Raw genomic sequence first — 22997 nt, forward strand, 5'->3', positions numbered from 1 at the left:
TTTATGATGACGCCGGCTGGAAAGGTCTCTTTTGGCAAGGTCTTCCTTTTGAATATCACCATGGGTGGAAGTTTCTGGCCATTAGCATGGCAAGCTAGAACCACAGTGAAGGATGACTTCTCATTCCCTGTGGTGCGAATATTCACCGTACGTGCTCCCGTTGTATCCACAGTGCGGTTCACAGGAATATCAGTTGCTGTGAAATAGTAATCCGTGTGCGGATGGAGAGATTGCGTCTTTTCATGAACCGGATCCTTGTCGCTTTGTAGGAGCCATTTTGTGGTCTTTACAGATGTAAACACACAAAGGAAATGAAACGTACGGTGATATCCGCGCGCTTTTTCTTCTTCTACGCGGGCGGGTGGTTGCTTACAGTAGAAGAAGAAGCGCTTCCTGTTCTATGGGGGCGGGTGCTTACCTTGGCGGTTGCTTGCGTAGAAGAAGAAGCGCTTCCTGTTCTACCGGGAAAAAAGATGGCGGCTGTTTACCGAAGTTGCGAGACCGAAACTTTATGAAAATGAATCGTAATATTAATCCATATATAAAGCGCACCGGGTTAAAAGCCGCACTGTCAGCTTTTGAGAAAATTTGTGGTTTTTAGGTGCGCCTTATAGTGCGGAAAATACGGTACTTACAAAAATTAATTCATCGGCGACGATGAAAAGGAATCGAAGATTTACTGTATTTTTATTTTTTTATTTTTTGCCCTCACACCAGGTTGTCTAAAGTGCGGCCTGGGGGCCATTTTTATTTGATAAATGAAATATTAGATATTTGCTTTGCTATAACACAGACAGCTTAGCATAGCCACATTTAATACATTTTTGCATCTTTTTCGCATACTTCATTTTATTTTGTCATTTTTTGGATACCCCTGCCTTAACAGGATGGACACTCGGATGAATACAGCAGCTGCTCTACTACTATTTACAAATGACACGTCCGTATGCGTGTTGCACGACCAGTCTTCCTCTCAGGGAATAAAAGACACTGGTCAATCCCAAATTCTTTGACTGTATGTTGAGTAAAAAGGACTGAACGGTATTGGTCAAGTTTTACTAAAGCTTTAGGAGACCAGCCCTTACAATGCTACCATAGCACCAGCAAGAAGAGGTCTAAATCCAAACAAAAAGAGTCAGCTTATGTAGAGCGAAAACAGCCCCTCGCCCAAAAAGGAGCACAGCTGCTGCTTCAAAACAGATAAGGAACTGGCCAAAACAGCTCTGTGAGCCGAGAAACATAGAGCTTACTAGCGGACATAAGGTAAAAGCAAGGAGGTCACGAGAACACACACTCCACTAGCTGCTTTAAGAACACTTAAAAAGATGTCATTCTCACATGCGCTAGAACCTTCTCAAGAGCCACGCTGATCAGTGGCTTGGGAGATTTAAGCCGGAGGGTTGAGTGGTCACGTGTTTGAGGACCACTGGTCCACCCGTTAGTTCCAGTGTTCCATAAAGAATGTGTTCAAAGCTGGATGAGCGTTCAAAAATGAATTGTTGGCTGACGGGACGCCGGAAAAATGTTGTCAAATGTGTCGTTTAGTGTCGTTTCCACAGGGTCAAAAACAACACGTGAGCCAAGTTCTGCAGGTCAGCAACTTCAACACAAACATTCCCACAGTATGCTTTTTCTATATATATACGTGTGTGTGTGTGTGTGCATGTGTGTGTGTGTGTGTGTGCGTCTGCTTCTTGTGATGTCATAAAGCTATCGAGGAATACTAACAAAAAAAAAAACTATTTAATTGCCATACAAACACGATACTGTAGCAATTGTTTCTTAATTAATAAGAAGTTGATTCAATAGGTTGATTGCTGCCATTCCTTTAAAAAAAAAAAAAAAAAACATGACTAGGAAAACAAAGTGTTTTTCTTTGAACAGTTTGTGTACAGTTTATTTTTATAGCATTCAGGTGGTCGGCGTAAAGGGAACACAAACAGACACACACAATAAGAGAAAAGAATCCCACGTGGTTTTATATATATATATATATATATATATATATATATATATATATATATAGCTGTAATGTAAATAATGTAATATTGCATTCATGTCAATGAGCAGTGAGCACTGCAGGCCACCTCCTCTCTTCTTTGCCGTTCACCTCAAATATACTAGCACTTTATTTCATCAGGCCGGGAAGCTATAAAGTTTTTTAGGGTTTGGTTTTGTTTTTACACTCCATGTTGTAGAGTGTATTGTTGTCTACTACACTCACCCACTGTGGGTGATGGGGAGGTTGCCCCACTTGTGAGGTCAATAGACGTGAGCGGAGAATGTCACGCCGGATGTGACCCATTCAGCCAGATATATATATATATATATATATATATATATATATATATATATATATATATATATGTATGTGTGGGGAAAAAAATCACAAGACTATTTCATCTCTACAGGCCTGTTTCATGAGGGGGGGTACCCTCAATCATCAGGAGATTTTAATGGGAGCATTCGCATACCATGGTTTATATAGGGCACAGAGTGGGTGGGTACAGGCTGGCGTAGGGGCGTGGTGATTGGCTCGTGTTACCTAGGAGGTGTTTCCGTCTATGGCGGCATGCTGTTACAATTTCGCTGCGCTTGTTGAGGGATGACAGATCTGGACGGTAAATAATAAACAGTTTCTCTTTCAAGCATAGGTTGCATCTTTTATTACCACTATTGTAAGGTGTGCTGGATGCAAGAATTTGCCATGTTATTGAATATTCAACATTATTGTCTTTGAGGTCCCAAATGTGTTTGCTGAGAAGCCCTTGATGAAAGCGGATACAATTTCACCCTCACCTATGAACCCACGCCAGGAAACCAGCCAAAAAAGAACAGAAAACGAAACGACATCATCTGGTACAACCCCCCATACAGCAAAAACGTCTCAACGAACATTGGACACAAATTCCTCAATCTGATTGACAAACACTTTCCCAAAGACAACAGCCTAAGAAAAGTATTCAACAAGAACAACATTAAATTGAGCTACAGCTGTATGAACAATATACGACAAATTATCTCAAACCACAACAAAACAATTGCAAATGAGCCGTCGACCCCCGGACAGAGCGACTCCAAAACCAACAAACATCAGTTGTCTACCAATCTAAGGTAACACGCAAGGACATTAACACATCCGACACATATGTAGGATTAACCGAGGGAGAGTTCAAAACCAGATGGAACAATCACAAGGCTTCTTTCAGGAACCAAAACCTGCGGAATACCACAGAACTCAGCAAACACATTTGGGACCTCAAAGACAATGATGTTAAATATTCAATAACATGGCAAATTCTTGCATCCAGCACACCTTACAATAGTGGTAATAAAAGATGCAACCTATGCTTGAAAGAGAAACTGTTTATTATTTACCGTCCAGACCTGTCATCCCTCAACAAGCGCAGCGAAATTGTAACAGCATGCCGCCATAGACGGAAACACCTCCTAGGTAACACATGAGCCAATCACCACGCCCCTACGCCAGCCTGTACCCACCCACTCTTTGCCCTATATAAACCATGGTATGTGAATGCTCCCATTAAAATCTCCTGATGATTGAGGGAACCCCCTCATGAAACAGGCCTGTAGAGATGAAATAGTCTTGTGATTTTTTTCCCACACATACATATATTGCGCTCTACTACGGTATCGAGCACTATTTTTTGGATAACCTTATTAAGACATATATATATATATATATATATATATATATATACAGTATATACACAGTAGAGGCCAAAAGTTCGGACACACCTTCTCATTCAATGTGTTTTCTTTATGTTCATGACTATTTACATTGTAGATTGTCACATCAAAACTATGAATGAACACATGTGGAGTTATGGACTTAACAAAAAAATAACTGAAAATATGTTTTATATTCTAGTTTCTTCAAAATAGCCACCCTTTGCTCTGATTGCTGCTTTGCACACTCTTGGCATTCTCTCCATGAGCTTCAAGAGGTAAAGTGAAAAGCATTTCAGGTGACTACCTCTTGAAGCTCATGGAGAGAATGCCAAGAGTGTGCAAAGCAGTAATCAGAGCAAAGAGTGGCTATTTTGAAGGAACTAGAATTTAAAACATGTTTTCAGATATTTCACCTTTTTTGTGAAGTACATAACTCCACATGTGTTCATTCATAGTTTTGATGTGACAATCTACAATGTAAATAGTCATGACAATAAACATTGAATGAGGAGAAGGTGTGTCCAAACTTTTGACCATGACAATATATATATATATACATAGGCCTATACATATACATAAGTATACATATATACATATACATAAGTATATATATATATATATATATATATATATATATATATATATATATATATATATATATATATATACATATATATATATATATATATATATATATATATACATATATATATATATATATATGTATATATACATAAAGTATATGTGTGTGTGTATATACATAAATATATATATATATACTATATATATACTATATATATATATATATATATATATATATATATATATATATATATATATATATATATATATATATATATATATATATATATATATATATATATATAAATGTGTCCTTATTTGTGTTTTGCTGCCATTTGATGAGTCTGGCACTATCAGCCCCTCTTGTTTCTTAGTAATCACTGGCCTGCCGTCAGGTTAGCAGGATGCAGACTGACTCCCTCTAAGTGTGCTTTAAATTCACCTGGTGTTCACAAGTGAGTGACACCAATTCTTCAAAAAGTAAGAGGTGGGGGGGATGATTGAAAACAAGGTGAAACGATTGTAATATTTGTAAATGATCCCTCGCTGTAACGTGTACAATGTGTCCAGGTTATATTTTATTATATTATTTTTATGAAAGGTTTTTTTTTTTCCTCTTGAAAGAGCCGCCGAGGTGTCATTTTGTGAATAAATGCATTTAATAAGCAAATATCTCTATATGAAAAAATATGATAGTATATGAGTATATTTTTTTTTTCACTGTTCGGTACTGTAAAGTGTGTTAGAAATACAATAAAGTATGATTTTTCTATTACATGACGCACCTGTATTGTATAATATAGCATCAATCAATCAATCAAAGTTGACTTATATAGCCCTAAATCACCAGTGTCTCAAAGGGCTGCACAAGCCACAACCACATCCTGGACTCAGATCCCACATCAGGGCAAGGAAAAAGTCAACCCAATGGGGATGACGTGAAACCCTGGAAGGGACCGCAGAGTGACCAGTGCCCTAAGGCCCTAACCACGACCCATCAGGAGCAAGGGTGACGCGACTAGGGTAGTGGAAGCTGGGGATCGACCCAGGAATCCTCAGGTTGCTGGCAAGGGCCCTCTCCTGACCGAGCCATCCTCATGTGTGTATATATATATATATATATATATATATATATATATATGTATATATATATATATATATATATATATATATATATATATATATATATATATATATATATATATATATGTATGTGTGGGAAAAAAAATCACAAGACTACTTCATCTCTACAGGCCTGTTTCATGAGGGGTTCCCTCAATCATCAGGAGATTTGAATGGAAGCATTCACATACCATGGTTTATATAGGGCACAGAGTGGGTAGGTACAGGCTGGTGTAGGGGCGTGGTGATTGGCTCATGTGTTACCTAGGAGGTGTTTCCGTCTGTGGCGGCATGCTGATACAATTTCGCTGCGCTTGTTGAGGTATGACAGGTCTGGACGGTATATAATAAACAGTTTCTCTTTCAAGCATAGGTTGCATCTTTTAGTACCACTATTCTATTACACTGGTATGTGAATGCTTCCATTAAAATCTCCTGATGATTGAGGGAACCCCTCATGAAACAGGCCTGTAGAGATGAAGTAGTCTTGTGATTTTTTTCCCCACGCATACATATATTGCACTCTACTACGGTATCGAGCACTATTTTTTGGATAACCTTATTAAGACATATATATATATATATATATATATATATATACATATATATATATATATATATATATATATATATATATGCATATATATATACATATATATATACATATATATATATGTATATATATATATATATATATATATATATATACATATATATATATATATATATATATATATATATATATCAAAATGCTAACTGTATATAATAACATGTTATAAAAAATATAAAAATATATTCTTAAAATATATTTTAAAAATATATCAAGTATGTATAAAAATATATTATAATATATGGCTCGGGATCTTTCTGTGTGGAGTTTGCATGTTCTCCCCGTGACTGCGTGGGTTCCCTCCGGGTACTCCGGCTTCTTCCCACCTCCAAAGACATGCACCTGGGGATAGGCCCCTCCCACCTCTAAAGACACGCACCTGGGGATAGGCCCCTCCCACCTCCAAAGATATGCACCTGGGGATAGGCCCCTCCCACCTCCAAAGACATGCACCTAGGGATAGGCCCCTCCCACCTCTAAAGACATGCACCTGGGCATAGGCCCCTCCCACATCCAAAGACATGCACCTGGGGATAGGCTCCTCCCACCTCCAAAGACATGCACCTGGGGATAGGCTCCTCCCACCTCCAAAGACATGCACCTGGGGATAGGTTGACTATCTGTGTTGGCCCTGTGATGAGATGGTGACTTGTCCAGGGTGTACCCCGCCTTCCGCCTGAATGCAGCTGAGATAGGCTCTAGCACCCCCTGTGACCTCAAAAGGGACAAGCGGTAGAAAATGGATGGATGGATATACAATAATTGCGATGCTAATATTGCTGTATGTTGTATTATATACAATATTAGCGATGCTAATATTGATATTTATCGCAATATATTTGTTAAAAGACTGCATTAATTAAGAAGAATGGTGAAAACTTAAAAGCATACAACGCATATGACTTGGTAAGATGTTAAATTTTGCATGTTATTCTAAAAGAAAATGTTTTGCATAAATCATTGAAAATATGCACTTGTTCGTCTCAGGGACGAGATGGCCGCAGCCTCTTGAGTGACATCACTTTCAGCCAATCGTTGAGGCGGGCGACACACGATCAGCCAATCACAGTTGGTCAAAAAACACCCGCGAATGATATGCTGACAAATCCGAGCGAGGCGGTCGTACGCATGCGCACTGCGTCATTTCCTCCCCGCCGGCCAAGGTCTTCACAATTAGCAGTTAGCTTGGCGTTGGCCAACAGAGGCGGAGGAAACAACTTCCCAGGTCTGTCTTTCTAATACATGTTTCGTCTTGCTATGATGGGCCTCAAAGTGCGCTGTGTAAGCTGTACCGTCCGTTTGGAGTCAAATGTTGCTAGCTAGCGTATTTCTATTGTATTATCCACGAGGACAGCGAGCTTGTTTTAAGCCAGCTCATCCTCTTCTGTGTCACGTGACCCCGCAGCTGAATGTTGTCGTGGAATGTCTCCTCCACTTGCAAAATGTTGTCTTGGAATGTCTCCTCCACTTGCAGCTCGGTACACTTTTTGAATGTTGTCTTGGAATGTCTCCTCCACTTTTTGAATGTTGTCTTGGAATGTCTCCTCCACTTGCAAACAGAAAGTGAAAGCAGCATGACGACGATGCGCCTAGTCCCACTACTGTTGATGGTGACGGTGTCAGCCGTGGAGGTGCAGCGACCTCGGGGAGTGCCGCTGACAAGTAGGACTTCATGAGCTCTTTACTTGTACTAGTGCTGAGCCTTTTATTCATATCACCATATGTCACCATACACCATATATATGTTTAGTCCATGTCACCATACACCATATATATGTTTAGTCCATGTCACCATACACCATATATATGTTTAGTCCATGTCACCATACACCATATATATGTGGATATGTTTAGTCCATGTCACCATACACCATATATATGTGGATATGTTTAGTCCATGTCATGATACACCATATATATGTGGATATGTTTAGTCCATGTCACCATACACCATATATATGTTTAGTCCATGTCACCATACACCATATATATGTGGATATGTTTAGTCCATGTCACCATACACCATATATATGTGGATATGTTTAGTCCATGTCACCATACACCATATATATGTGGATATGTTTAGTCCATGTCATGATACACCATATATATGTGGATATGTTTAGTCCATGTCACCATACACCATATATATGTTTAGTCCATGTCACCATACACCATATATATGTGGATATGTTTAGTCCATGTCACCATACACCATATATATGTGGATATGTTTAGTCCATGTCACCATACACCATATATATGTGGATATGTTTAGTCCATGTCACCATACACCATATATATGTGGATATGTTTAGTCCATGTCATGATACACCATATATATGTGGATATGTTTAGTCCATGTCACCATACACCATATATATGTGGATATGTTTAGTCCATGTCACCATACATCATATATATGTGGATATGTTTAGTCCATGTCACCATACACCATATATATGTGGATATGTTTAGTCCATGTCACCATACACCATATATATGTGGATATGTTTAGTCCATGTCACCATACACCATATATATGTGGATATGTTTAGTCCATGTCACCATACACCATATATATGTGGATATGTTTAGTCCATGTCACCATACACCATATATATGTGGATATGTTTAGTCCATGTCACCATACACCATATATATGTGGATATTTTGCCTTAGCCTTGAATGAACACTTGATGCATATAATGACAGCAGTATGATGATTCTATGTGTCTACATTAAAACATTCTTCTTCATACCGCATTAATATATGCTACTTTTAAACTTTCATGCAGAGAGGGAAATCACAAGTAAAAGTGTATTTATTAAAGAGTTATTAAGCAGTGGCACAAACATTCATGTCATTTCCAAACAGAAAGTGCAAGATTGTCAGAGACATTTTAAAACAAGCTATTAGTGCACTTTTGTGCATGATGTCACCAAGATGACATATCAAAACAACACTAAATTAAAGTGCACTTTTTGTACAGAACGCCACTACAATAGTTTATAACAAATAAAGTGCACTTTTGTGCATGATGTCACACAAGATATTCTTACACACGTCTCATACGTCACATACGTATACGCCCTCCCCGAGCAGAGAGGTAGCAGCATGGCTAACGTTAGCTGTGATGCTAGCGGTAATACGAGAGAAAGAAGGTGCGAATCTGGTAACATATGAAGGAATAATTAATTCCCAAGAAAAACAGCGGGGGTCCATCGTCTGGCGGTGGTTTGGCTTCCAGTGGGAAGATGTCGAACAGACAACCGTAATTTGTCAGGTGTGGGGCAAAAGCGTTGCTATAAAAAGTAGCATTACTGCTGTAACAAACAGTTCAGGGTGTCCCAAGTTACCGGAGTGTGTTAGGTAAGGAGGAGGAGTTTTGTCCCTCCAGAGTTGTTGCCGTAGGGTGTGTGTGGTTGTGGAAGGAGGTGTGTGATGTTGACATTAAAGAAGCGGTGGCTACCGAACCTGCTCTAATGTCTCCCGTTTATTATTTTATTAGATAAGTACACTGTATAGGTGAACCCAGGACACTTGGCTACACTGCTAGTATGTAGCATCATTTCAAAAGTCACCCGCTAGACAATGAAGAGTGCTTACTCCGCATGTCAATATCTCCGTTTGGTGCCACACGCCCACACCATCAAAATGCAGAGGCAAACATTTCCAGATCAACACCGTATGAAAAAAATTGTGATTTTTTTTTTTAGTTGTTCTCTGCATGAAAGTTTAAAAGTAGCATATATTAATGCAGTATGAAGAAGAATGTTTTAATGTAGACACATAGAATCATCATACTGCTGTGATTATATGCATCGAGTGTTAATTCAAGGCTAAGGCAAAATATCCACATATATATATCATGTATCGCAATATGGCCTTAAAGTATCGCGATATTAAAAAAAGGCAATATCGCCCAGCCCTACCATATAGTCATTTTCTATATCGCACAGAGACAAAGCTGCGATATATCCAGTATATTCCATATATCGCCCAGCCCTACAATAGTGCATGCGGAACAATCTTGTATTGTTTTTATCCTTGTGCCACAGAAAAGCATTTCTATGATGAGGGCACACCCTTCACCTGCCTGGATGGCTCTCGCACCATTCCCTTTGACAAGGTGAATGACGACTACTGTGACTGCCAGGATGCTTCTGATGAGCCAGGTTCGTGCATCCTCTCATGCTGCTGAGGTTATGTCTACACTAAGCCCGATAACCCCAATAATGATTTAGCCTAAGCCCGGTGTCAGCCACACTAAACCAGCGTTTAAGGTTCCCCTCCTCAGACACATTTTTACACAGGTAAGTGCGGCGTGTATTTCTTGAATCTCCGCCTCTTAGCTCTGTATGGACTCATTCATCGTCTACAAACTGAGTTTGGAGAGGAAGTGATGCCAGAAAGACCGCGCCCCACACAGGAAGTGACGTCAGAAAGAACGCGCCACAGCCAGCTTCGTAATCAGTGTTGCCACAGTTACCTTGAAAAACTATCAATCAATCAAAGTTAACTCTTACAGCCCTAAATCACGAGTGTCTCAAAGGGCTGCACAAGCCACAACGACATCCTCAACCCAATGGGATGACAATGAGAAACCTTGGAGGGGACCGCAGATGTGGGGACCCCCCCCCCCCTGGGTGACCGGTGCAATTGACGTGGAGTGAACTACTGGTTACTCCTTTAAAAAGTAACTTAGTTACTTTACTGATTAGTTGATTTTAAAAGTAACTAAGTTAGATTACAAGTTACTTGGTATTAGTTACATTCAGCGATGCAGCTACCGACATTACCCCCGCCGCCTCAACGTAAAAATGACAAGCGGTTTTGCCAATAATCACTTTATTTAACATCAACAACTGCACTTAAGATAAATACCTGCTCAGTGGCCTAGTGGTTAGAGTGTCCACCCTGAGATGGGTAGGTTGTGAGTTCAAACCCCCGGCCGAGTTATACCAAAGACTATAAAAACGGGAGCCATTACCTCCCTGCTTGGCACTCAGCATCAAGGCTTGGAATTGGGGGTTAAATCACCAAAAATGATTTCGGGGCGCGGCCACCGCTGCTGCCCACTGCTCCCCTCACCTCCCAGGGGGTGAACAAGGGTGATGGGTCAAATGCAGAGAATAATTTTGCCACACCTAGTGTGTGTGTGACTATCATTGCTACTTTAATTTACTTGTTTTACATATTAAAAAAATGAATAATGACAGTCTGTTTTTACTGGACATAAATACTTGTTTTATCTATATATATATATATTTAAAAAAAAAATTATTTACAGCAGTTGACATAAATTATTTCTTTTTTATAAAATAAAATAAATACTTTCTTTTTTTACCTGACTGTTAATACTTCAGTGGCAAGACCTACAAATATAAATGTTACTATTAAATGATGAACTTTTCTTATGAACACTGAATGTGTTGTTCACAACATCAGAGCAGCTAGGTGTGCTCTTACACAACAGTGTATAACACCACATGTTCGCTCTCATTGTGCTATTGTTATAATCAAGTTATGAGTCAAACAGTGGCATGGGGCGAGTAAACCGGTGGTTGTACCTCATTAACAAAAGCCTCTCAAACCTCTTGTCAGAAAGTCTATTCCTCATTCAGTGCGGCTTTCAGGTCGCTCTCCATCTGTGCATACTCCATCTCCAGGTAAGACCACAAGGGTGTTCTGTGAGGCAAGTCCGCCTTGATCGTAGCGAGGATCTTGTTTATTACGGCACGAAACCAGGGCGAGTCAACTGTGCTTAAGGGCAGCATTTCCTCCACAACATACTGCCCGACTAACTTCTTTAACGCAAGATAATGAAAACGCCTCATGCTAAAAACATGACTTGTCGCTTACGTGACGTCACTTTCCAAGACGGCAAGAAGAAATACAATTAATTTCTACGAGGGGAAAATTTTAAAAATAAAATAATCACGCATAATGACTTGGATTAACTAAACTTTAATCTGACTATTGGTTTGGAAATAATAACGCGTTGGATTTGTCGTTAATGAAAAAAGACGTCATATTCCCGGCATCAGTGTTCATCATAAAGCGGTTTGGTAACTCGGAGGTAACCACTGGAAATATGGAGGTGAGTCATCCAGACATGCCCGTGTTTCTCCTTCTTCTACATGTACAGACACTTGTGGAAATCACACATGAATACCTTAAGAGAAAGTGATTGCAGCTATTTGGGATACAACACTTCTCAGACGGCAAGAGAACTGTCCAATGTCCAGGTCAGCTGTGATTCTACTTAGTGAAAAACTTTGTCCATTTGTCGAAGGAGAGACAACGAGAATGCGGGCTCCCGTGGATGTGATTTTAAAAAAAGGTAGCGTGTGCTTTGTATTACCCGGTCTTCGAGACAAGACTATGGAAAATGGCAAATGCATTTGGACTGGCAAAGCAGACTGTATCAGTTATTGTCCACCATGTATGTCACAGACTCAACGTTGAGGTCCAGAGTATATAAAGTCACCAAAAAGGAATGGACAATGAAGGTGAAGGCAAAAGAGTGAGGAGTGTCCTGAGCAGATTTCTAGATCCCTAGATTAATGTAAAATGTTCTTTATCACATTGTGTACTGTCACACGTCCATTAAAGATATGATGAATGTATGATGTCTCAGGTGTGATTCACTACAATAGTCAAACTGGATTCCAGTTGATTGAATTAGCACAACACTGGATATTGTTCAGATAAGTTACCTTTAAGAACTTGCACACAAAGCAACACTGGAGGTGACCATGACGTGTGCATGCCTACTAGGTGGCGGACAGAGGTGGGGGAGGGGGTCTTAAACGGTGGCATTGTTGTGTGTGGACACGGATAAGGTTAGGTGGGATTTACCCTGGATAACCTTATCCGGCTTTGTGTAAACGGGGCCTAAATGGCACAGCTAGTATTTTTGATTAAAATGACACGTTTGCTCCCTTGCAGGCACGCCAGCTTGCCCAAACGGCAGCTTCCATTGCAACAATGCAGGTTATCGACCCTTCTTCATACCATCGTCCCGCATCAACGATGGGATATGCGGTAAGGTCCTTAATGGCATTGAAGATGTATTTAATCAGAGTTAAATTCAACAAGAATGTGTCTTGTACAGATTGCTGTGACGCAACAGACGAGTACAACAGCGGCGCTACCTGCCAAAACACCTGCAAGTGAGTGTGACATTACACAACTACAAGTGTACAGATAATGGAGCGCACTTAGCAATGTGAAGATGTACCGTATCGAGATAGCAACTACTTTTATGTAGGGCTGGGCGATAAAGACGAAAAAGTATATCTCCATATATTTTTACTTAAACTGGATATTCGATATATATCTCCATATGTTTTGCGGTGAAAGTATAAATATAAAGATATTCATTTTTGAGCGAGATTCACTGACATTGAAGTGAATGACATCTGTGCTGTAAACAGTCAGTGGCACTTTTATTAACCAGTTAGTCAAGATGGGAATTAACAGCACTTTTATTAACCAGTTAGTCAAGATGGGAATTAACAGCACTTTTATTAACCAGTTAGTCAAGATGGGAATTAACAGCACTTTTATTAACCAGTTAGTCAAGATGGGAATTAACAGCACTTTTATTAACCAGTTAGTCAAGATGGGAATTAACAGTACTTTATTAACCAGTTAGTCAAGATGGGTATTAACAGCACTTTTATTAACCAGTTGGTCAAGATGGGTATTAACAGCACTTTTATTAACCAGTTAGTCAAGATGGGTATTAACAGTACTTTTATTAACCAGTTAGTCAAGATGGGAATTAACAGTACCGTACTTTTATTAACCAGTTAGTCAAGATGGGAATTAACAGTACTTTTATTAACCAGTTAGTCAAGATGGGTATTAACAGCACTTTTATTAACCAGTTAGTCAAGGTGGGTATTAACAGCACAGAAAATAAACTGTTTCAGTAGCACATAATTACATAACATAAATAAAATAGAAAAATATTCTTTCTACGTAAAATAAATAACATAGCTGTGCAAATAATACAAAATATATTGTTTTAATTTTCTTTAAAAAAAATTATTATTATTATTATTATTTTTTTTTTTTATTGTGTCCTGTCCAGCTTCTTGTGCACTTCATATTGTTGATGTAGATGGCCATATCTGCTGTACAGATTTACTAGAGAAAATAAGGCCATGTCCACACGAACAAGGAGAGTTTCAAAAAGACATATTTGAAGTTAAAACAGTCTCCATCCACACACGTGTAGTTTCCAAACTGTCCATGTCTACACACAAACACACACACCTGCTGTCATGCACATTTTGTTCAATCAGAAGACAAACAGCAATAGCTGACTCGCTGGCATTACACCTCTCATTATGTTTATTTTGATATATTCTTAAGACATTATCTTTAAAACCAGCCTGCACCTCCACAGAGCCCTGGGAACATTATCAAAGAGCGAATGCACGCCTGTGCTGCTGAAACCCAATACTAATACAATTATAACGTGTTTAGCAACATGGTGATGTATTACATGTGCAGTGAAGTGTACATTATTTGTAAAATCAGCACGCACTAACGAGCCAAGGAAACCCTTTTGCATGTTTGAGTGCCTATGTAAAAGACACGGAAGTTTGTGCGTCGCTGCAAAACTCTCTTGGAAATCTAAAGCATTTAATCATGGATATATTACATGTGCAATGAAGTGCATATTGTCTTTAATATCAGTACACAGGAGGTTGCTACATCAGGTTTTTTTTACTTGCTTGGTCACTTTTTACGCCCGGCTCCATCTACAAAAAATGGAAGCAAGACACGTAAGTTGACTTTAGGACTTAAGGACTAAAACCATAAGATATAGTTGCATCTTTCTTATGACACAGCAAAAAGTCTTTGTTGTCAAAGTTGTCCCATCAGGTAGAGGTTTGACAGCGATCATATCCAAAACATCTGACTGTCATTAGCAAGGCCCATTTTCATGTCTTTTATTCATGTTGAGTGAAAATAGAAGCATGTTTACGTTCAAACATACAGTAATTCCTCTTCTAGTGTGTTTAAAGCCACAAGGCAGTGTTGTTGAGCTTTGGATTTGACAGCGCACAACCGTGACATCATCACAAGTCTCACATTGTGCCGTGTCAGCCCCCTGCGATCCCGAGATGGACAAGCGGTAGGAAATGGATGGATGGATATTGTAGATTGTTTATACCACACAACCCTAGTTTAGGCTAAGTTGCACTAAAACAAGTCTTTGCGTTTGCACAACTGCTGTTGGATTAAATTATATTACAAAATATAAACTATGAAACTTTGTTTGTCACCCATACTCCATCATTGCCATATCGATATATCATTAACATGAGCCTTGTATTGTATCTTGACTTCCTTTTTATTCCATCAATTTGCGTCCGTTTTCTTATGCAGTTGTTTTTGGCGGTTGTGTTTTTTGGCATTTGGTTTTGACCTAATAATATCTACCGTATTTTTCGGACTATAAGTCGACTTTTTTTTCATAGTTTGGCCGTGGGTGCGACGTATACTCCGGAGCGACTTATGTGTGAAATTATTAATATATTACCGTAAAATATCAAATAATAATATTTAGCTAATTCGTGTGAGCGACGAAGCAAATGTCAGCAATCGTCTCTCACACGCCAACCAATAAGAATTCGGCGGGGGCGGGTCATGGCAGAAGTGCATTGTGGGTTTTGGAATGCTAACTGCTATATGCTATACGCTACAGCCGGAGCTATTAAAATGGATCACATCAACAATCGCGGTAACTTATAAAAACTGAGAAGGACTGAACTAAAATGGCACCAAAAAGGAAATCATATACTGCAGATTACAAGCTGGACCTAGTGAAATATGTAGCAGAAAACGGCGATCGAGCAGCAGAAAGAATGGACGCTAGCGGCGCATACCAGGAGCGACACCAAGGAGGAAGATTTCATGGGATTTAGCGATTAGGAGTGACAGATTGTTTGGTAAACGTATAGCATGTTCTATATGTTATAGTTATTTGAATGACTCTTACCATAATATGTTACGTTAACATACCAGTTGCTTATTTATGCCTCATATAACGTACACTTATTCAGCCTGTTGTTCACTATTCTTATTATTTATTTTAAATTGCCTTTCAAATGTCTATTCTTGCTGTTGGATTTTATCAAATAAATTTCCCCCAAAAATGCGACTTAAACTCCAGTGCGACGTATACAGGACTGTCTCAGAAAATTAGAATATTGTGATAAAGTTCTTTATTTTCTGTAATGCAATTAAAAAAAAAAAAAAAAAAATGTTATACATTCTGGATTCATTACACATCAACTGAAATATTGCAAGCCTTTTATTATTTTAATATTGCTGATTATGGCATACAGCTTAAGAAAACCCAAAAATCGTATCTCAAAAAATTAGAATATTTCCTCAGACCAAGTAAAAAAAAAAGATTTATAACAGCAAAACAAAATCAAACATTTGAAAATGTCAATTAATGCACTCAGTACTTGGTTGAGAATCTTTTTGCACGGATTACTGCATCAATGCGGCGTGTTATGGATGCCCAGGATGCTTCAATAGCGGCCTTTAGCTCATTTGCATTATTGGATTTGGTGTCTTTCAGCTTCTTCTTCACAATATCCCACATAATTCTCTATGGGGTTCAGGTCAGGGGAGTTGGCAGGCCAATCTAGGACAGTAATGCCATGGTCAGTACACCAGTTACTGGTGGTTTTGGCACTGTGGGCAGGTGCCAGATCATGCTGGAAAATGAAATCATCATCTCCATAGAGCTTTTCAACAGATGTAAGCATGTAGTGGAGTCGAATATATTGTACATACAAATTCACATAGGCTCACATACATAAATACATACATAGGTACCTACGCTCCCACATACATACACCAATACAGTACATATTTACATACTTAAAGTTCGTACATCCACACGCACATTCAATATACAAACATACACATACTGTACATATACACTCACTGTACAAACACGTATACACATTCTGTACATATACATTCACTGTACAAACACATACTGTATACACATTCTGTACATACACAAGTACACTCATGCACATAATCACGTTTCATCAAACATATATTAACGTTGTTGCCCTAGGGTAAACTGGGTATAACACATGGCACACTGACAAAGCTTAACCTATTGTTACTATAACAATCTACAAGGTTAATGTAGGTTGCTTCTCTTTCTCCCCTTCCATTTTTCTGCATTCTTTCGTATCTCAAGTTATCATTACGTATATGTATTGTTGCATTTGAACAACTGTATTGTTGATAATAAAGGTAAAGTATTGGTATTGTTCATTATCAATAGCGCTATTTCTATTGGTATTTGTATTGATCCATTTGTAGTGTAATAATGCTCATTGTCATTTCTGTATTATTTTTTATTTTCGCTAACTGCTTATTTGCTATTACTTTTGCCATCATATTTGTACATGTCGTATTTGCTGATGTTGCTCTATTGTTGTTGTTGTTTTTGTCTCTCTGTCTAATCCCCCTCTGTCCCCACAATTTCCCCCTCTGTCTTCTTTTTTTTCTCTTTCTATCCCCTCCTGCTCCGGCCCCGCTGCACCAAATGATAATATAAATACATTTAATAGAGTCAAATACAAATAAGGCAACAAGAGAAGTATCCTACTCTTCTCTTTTGTAAAGTAAATGTGAACAGCCGACATGGGCATCTACATCAACTATATGATTTGTCTGAGAAGCTGGACAGGACAAAAAAATAAATAATAATAAAAAAATAAAATAGTAATAATAAAAGGCTTGCAATATTTCAGTTGATGTGTAATGAATCCAGAATGTATGACATTTTTGTTTTTTTTAATTGCATTACAGAAAATAAAGAACTTTATCACAATATTTATATAATATTTTAATTGCGCAGTTGTTGGAATATGTTAAAACATCTTTTCTACCAAGTGTACATGTTTGCAGAGGTGCCACAATGAAAATTTGCTCTTGACATGTAGGGAGTTAGGGCGCCAAGAGAGAGAGAGTCTTTATCAGTTGGCTGAGATCACCAGGGAGGGCTTTATGCTTAAACAACAACTCATCAAGGAGGCCAAGAAGGGTCTAGAGGCCAAAAAGGTAAATTTCTTGTACTTTCCTTCATTCAATCAGCTTACTTCATATTTTGCTCACATAGTACATATTGAAAGGTTTGCTTGTCCCGATAGTCCAAAGTATCAGAACTTGGAGCCGATAAGAAACAACTGGAGGAGAAGGTAGAAGCTCTGAGAACTGTGAAGGAAACGGCAGAGGAGCCTGAGAAGGTAGCTAAAGAGCGCCATCTGAAGGCATGGGAAGGTAAGGCGAAATATGCAATTGTATTGTGAAAACTAATTCTGGGTTGCACTTTTTACTAGATGTTTGTGTGTGTCATTAATCTTACTGCAGACCAAAAGGCTGCAGTGCGCACAGAGAAGGACAAAGCTCGAATGGCTGAAGTGTTTCTTGAGCTGGACGATGATGGCGATGGCTTGTGAGTGCCAGCATCCACATCATAGTGACTCTGACTGAAGGATTTACATGCGCATAATTACACATTTTTGCTCGTTTGCAGCGTTTCCGTGACCGAGCTTCAATCCCACACTGAGCTTGACACAGATTCGGACGGCTCTTTCACCGAAACGGAGGCTCAGGTAAATAGCACTGCCTTTTGCAGCTTATGTCAAAGTTAATCGATTAGACGGAACCAGAATAAACAGCCATTCCTTCGTATTGAGGCCCCCCTAGTGGTGGAAGCTGCGTACTGACGGTCAGTGTTGGCACTGTGCAGGCCATTTTGGGCGGTGTGGACGAGGCAGACCCGGCGGCGTTTCAGGCAGCCTGGAAGGACATCAAAGACAAATTCATATCCGAGGTATGACGCTGGCGTCTCTGTCGGCCTACTCTGTCCTTAAAAGGCTCAATTGGCGTAATGTGAGCCTTTCTTGGCGGCAGGCCCAAGCACCGCTGGAGACGCCGCACAGTGAGGCAAGGGAGCCTGTCTCCGACAATGACTCTGAACATTACTCTGAGGTTGAAATGCCAGAGGAAGAGGAGGATGATGATCTGGAGGAGGAGGAGGAAGATGATGATCATGATGAAGCAGACTTTAATGTACACTTTTGTAGCTTCTGTGCTATGTGAAAAAAGTTGCTTCCAGTGAGTCACCGTGTGTGTTTATCGCGCAGAGACCTCCTGCCGTGCAAGAAAAGGTTGACGAAGACGAGGGGATGATGCCGCCCTACGACGAGGAAACGCAGACCCTCATTGATGGTAAGTTTGTGTGACTCAGCAGGCTCTTCTGGGATGACTAACTGATCCAAAAAACACTCCCATATGCTTGCATCTTATGCTTCTCTGCCACCGGGACAAACACTTATTGCAATCCTTATTTGTGCATCTTTGCTTTTTTCACCATTTATCCGTGTCAATATTTAGAATGTACTGAAACGTCACTCCTCTCAGGCAAGGTCACAGAAATATTAGAAAACAGCTCTTGGTATGTTTCAGGACAGTTTATCCATCCATCCATCCATCTTCTTCCGCTTATCCGAGGTCGGGTCGCGGGGGCAGCAGCTTAAGCAGGGAAGCCCAGACTTCCCTCTCCCCAGCCACTTCGTCCAGCTCCTCCCGGGGGATCCCGAGGCGTTCCCAGACCAGCCGGGAGAGATAGTCTTCCCAGCGTGTCCTGGGTCTTCCCCGTGGCCTCCTACCGGTCGGACGTGCCCGAAACACCTTCCTAGGGAGGCGTTGGGTGGCATCCTGACCAGATGCCCGAACCACCTCATCTTGCTCCTCTCGATGTGGAGGAGCAGCGGCTTTACTTTGAGCTCCCCCCGAATGACAGAGCTTCTCACCCTATCTCTAAGGGAGAGACCCGCCACTCGGCGGAGGAAACTCATTTCGGCCGCTTGTACCCGTGAACTTGTCCTTTCGGTCATAACCCAAAGCTCATGACCATAGGTGAGGATGGGAACGTAGATCGACCGGTAAATCGAGAGCTTTGCCTTCCGGCTCAGCTCCTTCTTCACCACAACGGATCGATACAGTGTCCGCATTACTGAAGACGCCGCACCGATCCGCCTGTCGATCTCACGATCCACTCTTCCCTCACTCGTGAACAAGACTCCCAGGTACTTGAACTCCTCCACTTGGGGCAAGATCTCCTCCCCAACCCGGAGATGGCACTCCACCCTTTTCCGGGAGAGAACCATGGACTCGGACTTGGAGGTGCTGATTCCCATCCCAGTCGCTTCACACTCGGCTGCGAACCGATCCAGTGAGAGCTGAAGATCTTGGCCGGAGGAAGCCATCAGGACCACATCATCTGCAAATAGCAGAGACCTAATCCTGCAGCCACCAAACCAGATACCCTCAACGCCCTGACTGCGCCTAGAAATTCTGTCCATAAAGGTTATGAACAGAATGGGTGACAAAGGGCAGCCTTGGCGGAGTCCAACCCTCACTGGAAACGTGTCCGACTTACTGCCGGCAATGCGGACCAAGCTCTGACACTGATTATACAGGGAGCGAACTGCCACAATAAGACAGTCCGTTACCCCATACTCTCTGAGCACTCCCCACAGGACTTCCCGGGGTACACGGTCGAATGCCTTCTCCAAGTCCACAAAGCACATGTAGACTGGTTGGGCAAACTCCCATGCACCCTCAAGGACCCTGCCGAGAGTATAGAGCTGGTCCACAGTTCCACGACCAGGACGAAAACCACACTGTTCCTCCTGAATCCGAGGTTCGACTATCCGGCGTAGCCTCCTCTCTAGTACACCTGAATAGACCTTACCGGGAAGGCTGAGAAATATTAGAAAACAGCTCTTGGTATGTTTCAGGACAGTTTAAGTGTCTATTAAAACAAAGCCTACTCTTTTCGAGAAGGAGAGGAGTTTCTGGATTGGATGTCCTGAGTTTGTGTTGTGGACAAGAGTACATTAATGACCTATGTATAATTGAATTCTGTGTTGCTTCCCAGCTGCTCAGAAAGTGAGGGAGGAGTTTGACGAGGCTGAGCGAGCTCTCCGGGAATTAGATGATCAAATGAAGTAAGTACCCGGAATAGGACGGCGTGCCTTTTGCCATTTAGGCAGATCTGCTAAAACTCACTGCCAATGATTGCTGTCTCTGTAGGAACCTTGAGAAGGAAACTTCCTCTGACTTTGGACCCAATGCTGAGTTTGCCTACCTCTACAACCAATGCTATGAGTTATCTACTAGCGAGTATGTGCCAATATGCTTATTTTGTGTAAGTTACACTTCTAAAGTGTGTATGTCGCCTGTCTCAGGTACATCTACAGGCTTTGCCCTTTTAGTCGAGTATCCCAGAAACCCAAGTATGGTGGATCAGAGACCAGTCTGGGGTAATGCAACAATACATCTGAACGTTTTCTTCGTGTCTTTGCAACTAATGACGGTTGTTGTGTGTAGGACCTGGGGCCAGTGGGAAGGTCCTGAGGGTAACATCTACAGCGTGATGAAATATGATCATGGAATGGGATGCTGGCAAGGACCCAACAGATCCACCATGGTGTGTGGCCAACCTCCACATACTTTTTAAAAAAGCCCCCAAAAGCAAACCTGCAACATTTTGTCTTGCAGGTAAAGTTAAAATGCGGGAAGGAAACGGTGGTAACGTCCACGTCAGAGCCCAGTCGCTGCGAGTACATGATGGAGTTCACCACACCTGCACTCTGCCAGGATCCCAAGACCCTGGATCATATGCTGCATACAGAGCTCTAGAGGCACTCCATTTGTGAGTAAGTCTCACTTTGCAGGCCCTACCAGTCATCTGAGACACATTTATGGTTGCACACTTCTTAGTGACAGCCCACACATCTATAAATTGTTTGCGCAAGCTCAAATATAAAGTGTGGTACTAAATCAAAAATAAAAATGCTGCACCAGCTGAAACGTGATAACCTGACGGCATAGCATGTCTGCATTTGATTGTGAGGATCACGCCATTGTGCCATTAAGACTTGGTGAAGAATATCAAGACGTCACTGAGGCAAGGTAATGGCATCTTCTTAAGAGTTCATAATGTTAATAGGTGGACAAGAACTAATGAAATGTGAAAGTCTAACCACTCTTCAAGCGGTGCCAACATTGGAATGTCGCATTGCAGTAATCTAAAGTGTTTTAAAAAGCTGCCTTTGTGACAAATGTATGAATGAAAAATGTAATTTTTTAGTGAAAGGTTTCTGTGTTGTAGCATCATAGCATAAGTTTAGTGCGATGTGTTCTCAAACGGAATTAGTACACAGAGCAAGCACTACGGTATGTTCATGTAAGTTAAATAGGTTTCTGTGTTCTGCAAAGTTGTTTCCTAGCTGATTATGGTGCTTTTGTTTACAATCATCATTTGAACTCCACTATGAACCCTAAGGATAATACACCAAGCAGCTGCATCACTGGAAAGTGCTGACTTCTCTGGAAATGAAATGAAATCCTCCTGGGATCGTACTCCCAGCTAAACAGCAACGAGGATGTCACGGCCGCCACAAAGTGAGCATGTTTGTGCTCTTCTTGCAGGTTGTTCACCAGGGACCACGTTGCTGCGGCAACAGGAAGCTGTGGGCCAGGGCACCTCCGTGTTAAGTTGTCATTTCCAGTCAGTTACATTCCAGTTTTAACGTGTGCATCAAGTGTAATATTTCATCTAACTTGACATAAATGTGTTTTCTTTTAAACACGTCTTGCATGTGGTCATTTGAAAAACATGATCTATCCAATTTGACAAATGTTGTTTCCTGTGTCATCTGTAACGCAAAGATGAGAGCTTGAAAAGTGAGTAAACCTGTCACATAATAGCTTTTTAGTTTTGGACTAGTCCAGTGCTTCTCAATTATATTTCATATCCCCCAAGGAGACATACTTTTAACTCCCTTTTTGAGAAGTCCTGGACTAATCAATCATGTGGACACTTAATTCTAATTCTGCTCTGTTTATGTGTTG

The 22997-nt window shown here is 40.5% G+C and overlaps 1 protein-coding gene across 3 annotated transcripts in view; it reads left to right on the forward strand.

The window, feature by feature from the left end:
* prkcsh (PRKCSH beta subunit of glucosidase II) overlaps positions 1 to 22732 on the forward strand; it is a 25276-nt gene extending 2544 nt beyond the window's left edge. Inside the window, exons 1-18 of one of the 3 annotated variants that reach the window (XM_061981263.1) lie at positions 7147 to 7232; positions 7568 to 7669; positions 10070 to 10186; positions 12963 to 13058; positions 13129 to 13186; positions 18014 to 18131; positions 18221 to 18350; positions 18441 to 18525; positions 18607 to 18685; positions 18823 to 18906; positions 18987 to 19145; positions 19220 to 19304; positions 21019 to 21088; positions 21174 to 21263; positions 21329 to 21403; positions 21471 to 21570; positions 21642 to 21799; positions 22575 to 22732. In XM_061981263.1, coding sequence (XP_061837247.1) covers positions 7582 to 7669; positions 10070 to 10186; positions 12963 to 13058; positions 13129 to 13186; positions 18014 to 18131; positions 18221 to 18350; positions 18441 to 18525; positions 18607 to 18685; positions 18823 to 18906; positions 18987 to 19145; positions 19220 to 19304; positions 21019 to 21088; positions 21174 to 21263; positions 21329 to 21403; positions 21471 to 21570; positions 21642 to 21782 — 1575 coding nt within the window. In that variant the 5' untranslated portion in view covers positions 7147 to 7232; positions 7568 to 7581 and the 3' untranslated portion in view covers positions 21783 to 21799; positions 22575 to 22732. Of the gene's footprint in view, positions 1 to 7146; positions 7233 to 7273; positions 7486 to 7563; positions 7670 to 10069; positions 10187 to 12962; positions 13059 to 13128; positions 13187 to 18013; positions 18132 to 18220; positions 18351 to 18440; positions 18526 to 18606; positions 18686 to 18822; positions 18907 to 18986; positions 19146 to 19219; positions 19305 to 21018; positions 21089 to 21173; positions 21264 to 21328; positions 21404 to 21470; positions 21571 to 21641; positions 21800 to 22574 lie in introns of those variants that run through there. The other 2 variants (XM_061981261.2, XM_072912049.1) reach the window with 2 other exon arrangements.
* The last annotated feature ends 265 nt before the right edge of the window (positions 22733 to 22997 follow it).

Source organism: Nerophis lumbriciformis, linkage group LG32, assembly GCF_033978685.3.
Source record: "Nerophis lumbriciformis linkage group LG32, RoL_Nlum_v2.1, whole genome shotgun sequence".
Taxonomy (NCBI): Eukaryota; Metazoa; Chordata; class Actinopteri; order Syngnathiformes; family Syngnathidae; genus Nerophis; species Nerophis lumbriciformis.